Genomic DNA, 13,712 nt, shown 5'->3' on the forward strand with positions numbered 1-13,712 from the left:
AATATTAAGTATCGTATAAAATTTGAATTTCTAGTGGCGGGAGGTGTATATCAGAGCAGCATATACGGGTTAGCAGCCAAATTACCGATGCGTTACACCAACGCCATCGTAGTAGGCTCAGTATGTATTTTCAATATATTCATTCGAAATTTCTCTTGACTTAAATATTGCCTTCGTTTTCCCCGATTAACTAACAGAACATTAGTGGAACTCTGACTTCCATCATAAGCATTTTTGCCATTTTTGGTAAGTAGGGGCAAAAACAGCTTGATCCTCGACGATTACGAGTGGAAATTAATTGCATTCCGTTTCAATTTCCATTTTTTAGTATCTCCTAATTTACGAACAGCCGCCATCTATTATTTTCTGACGGCTCTTTTCATCTTGCTCACTTGTTTCGACACCTACTTCGCGCTTCCCTTTTCGGTAAGTTGTATTTATTCCTTATACACGTGCGTAAAAACTAATGCTGTGTCAGCTTTCTTTCGGCGATTTTTTTTTTGAAATCGGTAAAAAATCTAAATCGATATGATATATCGATTACATATCGGAATCGGCCAACATTAAAACTAAACGATGACGTGCCGACCGTAGTTGTGACGCTAGCTATAGTGTATCGTTAACCCTAATATTATAAGGCTTAATAATCATAAAATGAGAAGAAATACTAGCTAAGATGTAGCGTTAATTACCCGAAAAGTGATAGTAGTTTATGGGCTGTTTCAAATTATTTAACGCAAAACCAAGTTTTTTTCGATCCCACCCCAAATTACGCAACAAGTACCCAAACCAACCCCCCCCCCCCCCCCTCAATTAACATAACACCATAAACTTAAAAAATTATTAATTTTCTACCAAAGCTACGCCTAATTATTTGCTTTACGGTTTTACCTTTAGAAACCTAATCGTGAAAAAAAAAACAGTTATTAAATTGCTTCAGTAAGTTAAAATAATTGTCCGGTACAAAACTGTGTTTGGGCAACCACTACCCGTGTAACATTTAGTAACACTAGTAGAAACGAGAGCCGGAGCCGCCGTTTTTAATTTTCGGCGCGCCCCCGCCGAATTATGTATTTTGCGGCACGCCGCCGCCTATCATTTCTCGGCGCGCCGCTATTATTCAACTCACCGTTGATTCAATTACCTTAAAGCCGCCGCCGACACAAAACGGTCGGCGCGCCGCCGCCAAGCGCTCTAGAAATTGGTTACGCCGCAGCTGGTAATTTTTCATCGGCGTCGGACTGTAGTAGAAACGTCTCCTCCGCTGTTACTGCTTTACTTAATTTATAAATGGCCCCTTGTCGCACATTTTCTTTGACGGGTAAATCGTCAAAGATGCAACGTAATAGAACCAAGATAGTCATTTTCCACTAATATTTTATACGCGCGTGCTCTTTTGAAGTATCGACAAATAACTCCAGATGTTTAAACAACCTTTTTTTTTATTAGCGATATTATCGCTATTATCATCGCTTAGCGAAAAAAGCGGCAATTTCTGGTGGAAGTCAAGGGTCTACAGGCCGGCCTCCATATTGGAAAATATTCAAAAAGGCACGAATAAGGTTTGGCCAACTGATGACAGTGAATGGGCGTCTGGATTTAAACTCGGAACCTTAATAATTTCAAGCGTGACGAAATTATAAGAGTAAAGCTTGTTAGGGAATATAATATCGCCAGCCGACAGGTCAATTATTGTAAATAGCTAAAGTTATACAGTATTTTATTAAAATATAGCGCTATTATAAATAAAATATTAACGCAACCAATGAGATATCGTTACTTCACTGTATGCAAAGGTTTGCTTAAAAAAATGCCGATTAGTGAATAAGATTTCTAACTAATGTCCGTATATTTAAAATCTAGCCAAACTTTGGCGACCTTTATACTCCAAAGCGGGAAAAGACGCTACCAGAACCCTGTAAGATAACTGTAGGGAATTTCGCTAAATTACCATCTTCAATAACGATCAAAGTGATGGGAAAGGGCGGCACCCACGTTTTGGCAAGAAACAGTCTATAGTTTTGCGCGGGAGTATGTTAAAAATAATCTGTGAGCTCCCAAAAGCGAAATCTCGAGATGCAATTTCGGATTCACTCTCGCATTAGTTGGCTTTTCCTTCTACACTGCTCTTCGGATTGTAAATTCATGATACATTGACCACTTCTATTTTTATAATTAGACATGGCCGCAATGCTTCAATGTTTTCTTCATATTTTTTGTAACTCTGTCCATTTTTCCGGCGGTGCACGCCAACATCAAAGCGGTGGATAGTGATTTCATCATACAGCGTTAGTAGACATTTTCGTTTAAATTTCGATTTAGAAACGACTAATTGATAATTAATCATTCTTCACAGCCAATTACTTTTCCGCTGTTACTTGCTTCCTGAATTTCAATGTTTTTGCTATGATTGGCAATATCTTTCCCAATTGGATCAGATTTGTAAGTAACGCTGTACTTCTATAACAATGCGCCATGGCGGTAACAACTTTGTAAAAGAGGCCCAAACTACGATTGCTTACGTCATTAGAGAGGCTAAGCCAGCACCAGAATACGTGTAGGGGGAACTTGATTCCATGTTACACCCACAAATGATAAAATTGAACGTATTTATTTTAGCTGAATTTGATAAAAAAAAACTCTGAAGCCGGTTTATTACAAATTTCTGATTTTAGATGCAATTTAAATAAGAGTATAAAAGTTATTATTAACGAATAAATTATTTTGAAACTAATAGAACAGCTATGCGGAACCATTTTCTACAACTCCAAAGTTCACGTCACGACATAAGAGTGACGTCACCAATCGTAGTAGAAGATAGAAAACCCCCCGCCAAAGAATGATTTTGAAGCAGAAGACAAACGATATGTCCCTTATTATTATATAGCAACCTAATTTAACCTTACCTTAATTAACGTAAACACTGCGAAAAACTATGGCAAGCAGGCCTGCGATAGTGCGGTACGAATATTTACGTGCTTTGGCCTGCAATGGCAATGGCTTCCTCTCCTTCCCACGTAATCTACAGCTAATTCAAATGGGAGCAGGGTTGGCAAGAAGAGCCAGCCAGACTAGTTAAAACCACCCTGGTTTAAGCTGGATTTAACCACCGAATACAATCCATCGATAAATCCACTTTTTTATTTAAAAAAATTGAGAAATTAATTAGAATATTGAAAAAACTAAAACTTAAAATTCACTTTTCGTCGCAAGTAATGAGAGCTAGATATAAGCAACTAGGGGATCTTCAAATTCATTTTGCGCGTGAAAATACGCTGCCATGTTAGGGTATAAAAGTGGGTAAATAATACCTCACTTTGTTAAGGTACTGTTACTCGCAAAAATTTAATTTTGAAATCGGGCAATTTGAGCAATGAGGGCTAGATATAAGCAATTTGAGCATTTTTTATTAATGGTTTTAACCGGTTTAAGCCACCGGTTACACGCGGATTTAACCATACTGGATTTTTAAATTTTTAAAAAAGCCGGTTTTTTGCCAACCCTGAGGTACTGGCTTTATACCTTCAAGGCTAAGTTTAGTCAAAGATAATATATAACTCTGTTCCCTAGGTTTGAATTCTGAGAGCTTTCTGTTTGACGGTTTTGTAACGAAGCGTTTACCCACTTCGGGCACGTGACCTCCGAAAATAGGTCGCTGTATTGTCCTATCACGGCCAACTTGGATGACGCGCTGTTGAACAGAGAGTCATCAAAGCTGGCCGTGGTCATATCTAGTTGGTTACCATGGTAACTATGGAGTTAATTTTTTCGGAGTTCTGGTAGGAAGTGGGCAGTTATTTCGAATCTAGCGTACGAGGTGTATATTACCTTTTGGTTTAATCGTGTCTTAGCTAACAACGTTGCCAGACGTATGATAATTATAATTTATTTTTCGTGATCTGGCAACGATGAATGGACGCCAGTTTTAAAAATTTTGCAACGGGTACTGGTCAGATAATTATAGCGAATGGATGTTTGCAAAACGAAGATAAAACAAAACAGTAACTCTTGGGTTTGGGAATAGAGAATGGCAACCAATTGTAATTTCAGCAATCCTTATTGCTCAGTCAGTGGTAAGATAAAAAATGAGATCTTAGACCCCTAGTGGCTATTTTTAACAATGGGTACTTTTGTTGTTTTTTTTTTTGTTTTGTTTATTGTTTTTGGTGTATTATTTGTCAAGGATTACAATAATGAAAAAAGTTTTAACCGCAATTTATTATTTAGAAAGGTATGATAAATATAAAATTGTTACTTGCCAGCAATTTTGGGTAAAGTGTAGAATAGCTGCCCCCACCCGATTTTTTTATTTATTTTTCTTTAGATAGAGGGCAAGATGGGGATTATTTTAATGTTAATTTTTTTTGGTGGAAATGAATATTAACAAAGATATGAATTTTTAAACATTGGCCTTTTGCAGTGAATTTTCCCTAGGACGATTCTTTAAATTCCTAGATTTTAATGCGTTTTGGATAACGTGGGGCTGATGACGAAAAATAAAAATGTGGAAATGCAAAACATTACTAACTTACTTTTGTATTTCAGTTATTTTCGCCGTATTTAAATGCATTTTAGGGGTTTTGGCGGGGAAAATAGGTTAGGTTATTTATATTATTAGGTTAGTTGGATTAGTATCGGGCTGACGATACTTGATGCGTCAGGCTTGGTGCTGTCCTCTAGGTTACGTTAGAGATGGCCCATAGCTTTTTTTAGTATGGGGTTGGGGAGGCACCACGCGCGCCCAGCGCTCGAGCGAAGCTAGTGCGCGGCGCCGTCAGGCGCTAATACTTAAGAATAAATTCGACGTTGTATAAGTCAACGTCACACAGAATACATATAATATGACATAGTATGGTTAAAAAAAGCCTAAAATGCGTTGACATACGGGAAAAATTGCCAACCCTTAAAAGTTAGTACTGTTTTGCATTTCAGCCTTTTTCTTTTTCGTTATCAGACCTACCTCATCCAACACGTACACAAATCTCGAAATATGTAGTATTTTCCGTTGTAAAAATTGCTGGCAAGTAACAATTTTACATTAATCATATCTTTTTAAATAATAACTTGCGGTTAAAACTTTTTGCATTACTGTAATCCTTGACAAATAACAAACCCAAGAAACAATAAAAAACAAAAGTACCTATTGTTAAAAAATCCCCAAAAAGGATATATAACAAGTTGATGTAAATTGCTATAAATATTATAAGATGTATTCTCTGAGCTTTTACAAAAGGGGGTAAAAAAAAATTAAACTTTGAATATAAATCAGTGCTGTTAGTTGCTAAATTCCGAAAATTTTGTTACCCTGTTTTGTTGAAATAACGAAGATGTTCAATCAGTATGTTTTATAAATATTATGATCTTTTTGAAGCCTGGTCCTCGTTTCCTGTGGTTACCTGTGTTGCTTCGAGCATTGTTGATACCATTTTTCATGCTGTGCAATTACAACCCTGATAAGCGAGTACTACCAGTTCTCATTGACCAAGATTGGGCCTACATTGGAGTTGGGGCCTTTTTAGGACTGACCAGTGGCTATTTTAGCTCATTAGCCATGATGTATGCTCCCAAGTAAGATCATGTTCATTTTTATTACACTTGGGTAGAAAATAAGGGCAAGTTGGTAACGGTATTTATGTCAGGGGTAAGTTACCGAATGTGTCAAGAATTTGACTAAGAGTAAGATAACACCATAGGCACTTTTGGAAGTAAAATAGTTTATAAACTAGGACTTAAGTCTTCAAAATATGTACAATTTAACTTTTCCTATAGGAGATATAAGCAACTAACAAACCCCACAAGGAGAGCGCAACTTTTATTGGGTTGCAATTTCCTATATGTGGGGCTCATTTGTTGCTCATAGATTATAATATAAGCAGACTGTACAAGTAACAATATTGCTTAAGCCATAAAATTGTTTGCATTTCAAGGTCTGTCGCACCTCAACATGCACCTTATGCTGGAATGATGGCAGCGTTGTTTCTCATGATTGGGATATTGGCTGGGGTCAACTTCTCCTTTTTCATCTCATGGCTGGTTGAAACCAGACTTTTCTAAAGAAATTTTTAACATTGATATTTTTTTTTCTTTTCACCCCTGTTACATTCCGTTAAAATTTAAAACGGATTAACATTGATGGGGAATATATGAATGAAATCATATCAAATTATTTAAAGTGGACTCGAGATCATTTTTAACTAATGAAAGTGCAACTTGATTTAGACTAAAGAGTTACTTTGATTTGAATCCCGGTGTTATTTCTATTATATTTGATTACGTAATACAATTATCAGTATAGAATTATTTATTTCTAAAGTTCTATTATTAATTTTAATTAAAGTAAAGAATACTTTGTAAACTGGTATTAATTTTTACGGAAGGCATTTAGTACTAAGAGATTATTTTCACTGTGACAGCTTGTATTTGGCATCAAGCCTTTAGCGCTTGCTCTTTACAGCTAGCTTTGTTTTGAGTGCCAATATGACCTTTCATAGAATATAGCTTCTGTTAAAAGTATTTAATTTTTATGTATTGTATAAAAAATATACAATTTTTAATTTTAAATGCCATCCAAATTTTTCTAAGGTTCCTAAAATGCAAAAACTTATAAGGAATCTCGTTTAAATTTAGTGTTTAACTATTGAGTTTTTTTATTTACATACCAGTAATTAAATGAGGACAAATTCAAAGAAATTCAATACAAGAAAAATTGTCTCAATTTCCACATTTTATAAAAGGAAACTTAGTTGAGAGTTTTTTTACAAATGTTGAATTTATACGTAAAAAACCAAAATCTCTCAGATTTGGATAAAAAAATTAAATATTTCATGTTTTGAGTAAAATTTAGTATATTTTTTTCGGTAGAGGTTATATTTGGAACTAAAATACCATATCACTTGTTTGATAGAGCAGAGAAATGTTAAATGTTTGAAATAAGAAAACATAGAGCTTATGTTTTACCTGGTGGTATATTTAAAGAGTTAAATAACTAATAACCTAGTCAGAATTATGTAATTTGTGCGGAAACTCAAAATGTAACTGACATTTATGTTTAGTATTACATTCAGGGTGGGATATTAAAAAAAGTGAAAATTATGCGTTTTTTTATAGAAATATAATAAAAAACATGGGTTCTTATACTTAAAAAAATTTCAAAGTTTTCTCTTACTTACAATAAAAACAGGTATTGGGTTTGTATAGCTTATGTCAATTCCATATTTAGTCATATTTTAGTATAAAATCAAGCTTAAAAATTTTATGATGAATAAGGTGTTAAGTTGTAAATGTTGAAATCAAGGAAACAAAAATTTCAAGCAAAAATCACAGTCCTGATAATTATTAGAAGTCCCAAAATAAATTTAGTTGGTGGATCCCAGAGACCTTAGTTACTTAATATGTGATTGGTCATAGCTCCCCCAAAGATACCCAGTCTGAGCTAGCACTATTATATTGGTTTATCTAATATAGATTACTGATGCTAGTAATAACCCTAACTTGGCGCATAACCTCTTTGTGATTGGTGTCGCTGAGTTGTGCTTCTGGTGTCTCCCTCACAAAGGTGACGGTCATAAATTTATTTATCCCCTTTTTTAAATGTTGGTAGTTTTTTCTCCTAGTTAAAAAAAGCAGGAAAATATGTATATACTTGGAATGTCTAAGGAAGACTTTTAATTCTTGTAGAAACTTATTGCTTACAGCTGAGAAATGATTTCAAAAATTCACAAATCTTAGATTTGACGTAATTTCTCCACAGGCATTCACGAGCTTAAGCTTTGTATTACTTTACTGGCACTCACCTTTTGCACGTGGACTTCAATTTCCAAAATCTTTGACCCGAGCGTGTGCTCTATCTTCAATAACTATAGCTAGTGACATAGAAAAAACATTTACACGTAACCTCCCTTAGAAACACCTATTGATCCTTAGACTTCGCTGCTAAACCTAATACTAATTATGCCTAAAGGGCGAACGCACCATGTATATTCTATAATTTTTCCTGTGTTTTCAATCTCTTACTATAATTAGTATTTTACTATTTGTTAGGAATTTTTCTTACTTTTATCCATTGCAAAAACGTGTATTGATATAAAGCATGCATTTAGAACAAAATTATCACATCACACACATTAAACAAAATTTCCTTTAAAAACCATGTACTGAATTTCATAAAGATTTGAAACCTTTTTTCTGTTATTTCATCTAAAATATCCTACATCTTCCTCTACTATTAAAAATTATCTCCTATAAATCTACATACAATTAAGTAATTTTTTCTACATTAGTCAATGCTATATAGTTTTTATATGCAGAATAGTTCAAATGATTTATAAATTACTGTTCCTTTACTTGCTGGTTGGGTCTATGAATTATCACCACCCTTAGTGACACCACTGGCCTTTCTAACAACGGCCATTAAAATTGAACAAATTTGTCATTCCAATTATATTGATTGTAATTTATTTTCAATCTTCCAAATTAATACTTAAAGTGTATAAGTTACTGTACACATATTTACACCACAATATATTTCAAAGATAAAAAATAGAATATTATTTAAAACTTTTCGAAGCAGCCTGTTGAAGATCTCTTTGTTCTTTCGTAATTCTTGCAATTTCTTCCCCGAGTGTGTTTATATTTTCCTTCATAAACATTTTCCATTAAATTGATGGCAGATCAGTTTGTTTGAGATTATTAAAAGCCATATTACCTTTAGAGTGATATTTTTAAGCAACGTATCTTCTAAAACAGCTTGCAACTTTTGGTTAATTTCTAGTGACAATTTCAATGTCAAATTGTTATCGGTTACTTGGTTATTATAAACTGAAGCCATAACTCCTCCACCTTTTCTGGCCAATTCCGCCTGAAAGTAGAAGTTTTTCTTGAATTAATGTTCAAATTAAATACTCTGAGAATGATACCTTAAATTTTCCTTTAATATGCTTGTAAAATTTAATAGTTACAGTACAGTACGTTAATGAATGAATAATTATATTAGTTCTTTATGAACCTACCTTATTTTGATCCATGGTATTTGGTACTAAAGCACCGGCTTCACTTTCAAGAACATATTTTTGAATAATTCTGAAAGCGAATTTTTTTTAATTATTTTCTTAATACCCAGTAACTTTTAGAGTGTGTGTAACACTAACTTGGATTTCTTTTTTAGCTCGCCTAATAGTTGGTTATTATGTTCCTCCAGAAATTCATTTTTCTCATTTTTACGTACAAGTTGATTTTGCAATTTGAAAATCCTTTCAATTAATACTTGGCGGTCAATTTCCACTCCACCTTGACTATTGGTGGAGTTACTGTTTGATAAATTAGTGGCGCAGTTAGGACAGGAAGCGCTGTTGGTTTTAGCAATGGACGAGCTATGATTGGACAGATTGGAATGTTGATCCTAAAAATTAAATTATTTTTAAATTAATGAGCAACTTCACTGTTTAAAAAGTTATGCCACATGGCTTAAAATTCCACACCACAGAAAATGAAAGCCAAACTAACAGAACATGAATATATACAGACCACAGACCCAAATAAATTGAAGTTGCAAACAATCTTATAATCTTACCCTCCTTTTAACTTCATTGCTACCTTTCAAAAATTTAAATTTTTGTGTGCGAGCCTTCATAAAGAACACAAAGTTAAAGGAACCAGAAAATAAAACCCATAAAAAAATAAAATTAGGAACTAATGTTATTAAACTTAAATAAAGAAGTTAATACCAACATACCCGCACCTTGCTATGATGTTTTGAGTTAGTACTAAACTATTTAAATTAAAAGAAAATGTTAAGTAAAAAAAGCAAAAGACCTACTCCCATTTAAGGCATTTAAATTTACGTTGAAAGTAGCTGACAATTCCTTAAAAAAATGCTTCAAAGAAAAATCTCTGACCTTATTCGTTGCATGCTCGTTACTAGGTTTAACACCGCTGAAACTGACCTGCGGTGGGGAATATCTTTGGTTGGAAGCAACAGTCATATGATGGACTAAACCATTTTGGATATGTCCAGATGAATTGGCACAGTGAGCCATTGTGTCCAAAGAGTTAGATGAACTCGTACGAGAACCCAAACTTGTGGTTTCAATTCCTAAAGCGGAACCAGATTGGCTGACAATTTCATAATTATCAAGTCGTTTTTTAGTGTGATATAACTCTCTTGACAGTTCCTTCAAATTAGCCATTTGATTAGATTACTATTAAAACTTATGATAAAAGTATGTGATAAACTAACTTTCACGCTTGCCAAATGTCTCCGTTTCATCACTTTATTTTCATTGAGTGATTCTCCTAATTTTATATTTAAACTTTCAGCTAGAAAACAAATTAATGTGATTCCTCGTTTCAAATTATTCCCTCCAAATGTTTTACCTAGTTTGGTTTTCTCAGCTAGTTTTCTTGCCAAGATTTGAGTTTCTTGCATCCTAAGTTCTTTCTCAATTTGAAGATCTTCATGAATTTTTTCTAGTGTCTGTTGCGTTTCATCTACCTTTTTGCTAAAATGACTGGATTCATCTTCAAATTTTTGTACTTTAAGTTCAAGCAAACTATTTTCTGACTGTAACTGAACACTTTTAGAGGTGAGCTTTTCTGTAAATTGAAGTAGTTCGCCTTCTTTTATGTGACAAGCATCCATGTCAGATTGGAGCTCCACATTTGCTTGTCTTATTCTTTCAGCTTCATTTCTAGCAGCTATGACTCGTTCTTTCTCTCTTTCAAGTTGTTGCTTTAAACTCTCCATTTCGGATAATTTAGAATTTAGGTCGACTACTTCTTGTCTTAAAGTATTTTGTGAATCTTTTAATTTGCTTAAATTTTGTTCATACTCTAATCGTTCCCTTTCCAATGCTTGAATCTAAAAAAAATAATGTAAACATAGAAATCAACATTTTATGCTAAAAGAACAAAAATAGTTTTGAAAATTACATTAACTTTTTATACACCTAATGTTTGCGACAGAATAACTAATCTTGTTTGTAATTGATATATAAACAGGCACACACATTTTATGTGGCGGGTGGGTGTAAGCAACCAAGCTCTGCCAATTGTCTTAAACAAGAGTTATTTTGCACCCAACACTGAGCACTTCACAAGCATCAGGTTTAAATAAAAAAAAAAGTTGTGATTTTGGAAACTTTTTTGTTCTTTTTATGTAGAAATAAAATTATAACAATAGCTTCTATCACGAACCAAATCAATGTAAACATTAGTCCTAAATATAGGTTTAACCAAGATCTTATACTCCTGCATTCTCAGTAACCTAAATATTTTCTAGGCCCGCTGGCAAGATCTCCTACCAAAACTCTTCTCTCAAACAGAAATCCTTCATTTTTATCTTTAACCTCTTTGTATTGCATTCTCTTTTCTACAAGAGGCACAAATAGTTCTGCAAATCATTTTTCTGGAACTTCATTTAGTTTTTCTTCATTTTTAGCGGCTTAGGGACTGCCTACTGGAGTGTGTTAATAGCTACATATATATCTGACCTTTCAATTTGTAGTTCTTGTTATACCATCTTTACAAAAAATGCTGCATTGGCATTAATGGATCCCCAGTTTGACTTTAGCTTACACTTGCCATTATGCAAGTGCTTGTGAGATCTTTACAGTAAAAGGCTGCAGATCGTCTAATTTTCCTTGATGTCATCTCTTGTCGAGACAGTATAACAAGATTGGTTTTTTTTTAATTATGCCTACATTGATGGTAATTTATTTCTTAATTCTTAAAAATGGAAGCTAATGTGAAACATTTTCTGAGTTAATATCACATACTTTGACTGTTAATGCATTATTTTCTTCTACACTTATTTTTTGTCTTTTCTTTAAGGCATCTAATTCTTGTCGTAGCATAGTGTAAACTTCTTCTTGGTCATATCTTTCTTGTTTCTGCACTTCAAGTTCTGATAACTTTGCTTTAAGTTGGATGTCTAATGACACCGACTTGATTTCTTCAGCTTCTTGATAGCGCCTGATCATTTCTTGGCAATCTTTCCTGATTTGCTCTGATTCTTCCCTCGTGTCATTTAACTTATGCACAGTCTGTTCAAGTTTCAATTGAGTTTCCTTATGGGAGTCACTTTCGGATTTTAGCTTGTTTTGGGCCCACTTTATTTTAATGTCTCTATTATTTAATTCTTCTCTCATTTTTTCAAATTCGCGTTGCATATGGGCCATTTCAGCTAGTTTAGTATCCAAACTACTACAAGCTCTCACTCGATCAGCATGAAGTTGCCTAATTTTTCCTAGTAGATTTTCACGATCTTTGACAATTTCTCTAATTTTTTTCTCCATATCATCTTTGGCCTTCCGAAGGATAATCACTTCTTTTTCGCTAGAAGCATACCTCATTATCATTGTTTCTTTATCTTTCTTAGCACTATCTAATTGTTTAGTTAAATTGACTATCATTGACGAACTTTCTTGTTTAAGTCTTTCCATATTTTCTTTGAATTCATTTTGTTGACTTATATTTGAAGCCTTGGTTGTTGCTAGTTCTTTTTGTAACTGCGTAACATTTTGTTGAAGAATATCAATTTGAATGAGGCAAGTATCCAAAGTTGGTTTTTTGCTATTCTCAAGAATACTTTTTGCTGGACTTTCATTAGATGGCTTTATCCTAAGAAGTTCAGATTCTAATTCTGATAGTAAATCCTCTTCATCTCCGGTACTTTCTGCGTATGATTTTGGGTTAAATTTAGCTGATGTTCCACTATATTCGCTACCAAAGGATCGCAGTGATATATTATCTCCATTCATTTTGGTTCTTGTGGGGCCTGGTTCACTGTTTGCTACTGATAACCTCCCATCATTTGAAAGCATTTCATCCGCAGACTCTGTATCAAGGTTGGTGGAGTCACTGCTTGATTTACACTCATCATCATTTATTTCACAACCAATTTCTGGACCTTCAATATTTTCTTCTGTTGTGTGCATTCTATCTTTTTCAAATTGGGTGCTATTACCAGTCTTTGTTTCAATAACATTATCATTTGAATTTGCTTGTACATTATCACTGTTAATTAACAATTTAAGAGGTTCTAAGTGTAATGGTACTTCCTGAAAGTTATTTGCATTGTCATTTGGAGTATTGGTAGAATCTCCAAGCATTTCAATGTGCACAGGTTCTTTTCGTTTACAATCTTCCATCACTCCAAACTGTACACATACACATACATTAGCCTACATATTTCAAGAATATTTCCAGAAGAGATCCTTGTGTTGCAGTGCAAGCTGTAATCTTCAAAACAGCTGTTTTAACCATATCTAACATATACATATAATATTAGATTTCTAAATTTTGCCTGGCTTAATATAACTCTAATTTTGTTTAAATATAAAAATAACACTCAATATATTTTTTATATGATCTCATCATTCTCTTGTCCATTTTTTTGTTTCAAGAATCTGCCAACTCTTCGTTTCACCTAAATATTTACAATGAGATGGCGGCTCTAGGTATGATTTTTCCAGTGTTGCCAGATCGTGATCATAGAAATATAATATAACTAAGGATCCTATTTAGGATCCTTGATATAACCATAGAAATCTCATAGGTAACTACAAGGACAGTAGATACAGGGACGAGAAAGCAGGAAAAAAATTTCGATTTTAAACGTCTTCATATTCACGGGGAGTTAGATGTAAACAAACCGCAGCCATTGTTAAGACGTGGTTCACCATGGACTGTATTATTGTAGTTAGTTTTTACCACTT

General features: G+C 33.8%; 2 protein-coding genes across 7 annotated transcripts in view; one reads left to right on the forward strand and one right to left on the reverse strand.

Annotated features, from left to right (window-relative positions):
• Ent2 (Equilibrative nucleoside transporter 2) overlaps positions 1–7,089 on the forward strand; it is a 64,102-nt gene extending 57,013 nt beyond the window's left edge. For 2 of the 3 annotated variants that reach the window (XM_090171636.1, XM_090171638.1), the window contains 8 exons: positions 35–120; positions 198–246; positions 329–426; positions 1,450–1,551; positions 2,180–2,288; positions 2,357–2,442; positions 5,372–5,568; positions 5,928–7,089. In XM_090171636.1, coding sequence (XP_090027762.1) covers positions 35–120; positions 198–246; positions 329–426; positions 1,450–1,551; positions 2,180–2,288; positions 2,357–2,442; positions 5,372–5,568; positions 5,928–6,054 — 854 coding nt within the window. In that variant the 3' untranslated portion in view covers positions 6,055–7,089. The remainder of the gene's footprint in view (positions 1–34; positions 121–197; positions 247–328; positions 427–1,449; positions 1,552–2,179; positions 2,289–2,356; positions 2,443–5,371; positions 5,569–5,927) is intronic. The other variant, XM_090171637.1, reaches the window with a different exon arrangement.
• Positions 7,090–8,437: 1,348 nt separating this feature from the next.
• Golgin104 (coiled-coil domain-containing protein 186) lies at positions 8,438–13,423 on the reverse strand. Of its 4 annotated transcripts, none has more exons than XM_090171642.1 (10): positions 11,772–13,423; positions 10,372–10,855; positions 10,235–10,314; positions 9,894–10,169; positions 9,731–9,766; positions 9,569–9,622; positions 9,147–9,397; positions 9,009–9,078; positions 8,705–8,857; positions 8,438–8,636 (listed from the first exon to the last, which is right to left on the reverse strand). In XM_090171642.1, exons 1-10 carry the CDS (start codon positions 13,143–13,145, stop codon positions 8,547–8,549), a joined length of 2,868 nt encoding a protein of 955 aa, XP_090027768.1. In that variant the 5' UTR covers positions 13,146–13,423; the 3' UTR covers positions 8,438–8,546. The 4 variants fall into 4 exon arrangements, with proteins under 4 accessions (XP_090027768.1, XP_090027767.1, XP_090027770.1 ...); XM_090171641.1 differs by having other exon boundaries at positions 9,840–10,169; XM_090171644.1 differs by lacking the exons at positions 9,569–9,622; positions 9,731–9,766 and having other exon boundaries at positions 9,942–10,169; positions 11,772–13,422.
• Between the last annotated feature and the right edge of the window lie 289 nt (positions 13,424–13,712).

Source organism: Leiobunum rupestre, chromosome 4, assembly GCF_980474605.1.
Source record: "Leiobunum rupestre chromosome 4, qqLeiRupe1.1.hap1, whole genome shotgun sequence".
Lineage (NCBI taxonomy): Eukaryota > Metazoa > Arthropoda > Arachnida > Opiliones > Sclerosomatidae > Leiobunum > Leiobunum rupestre.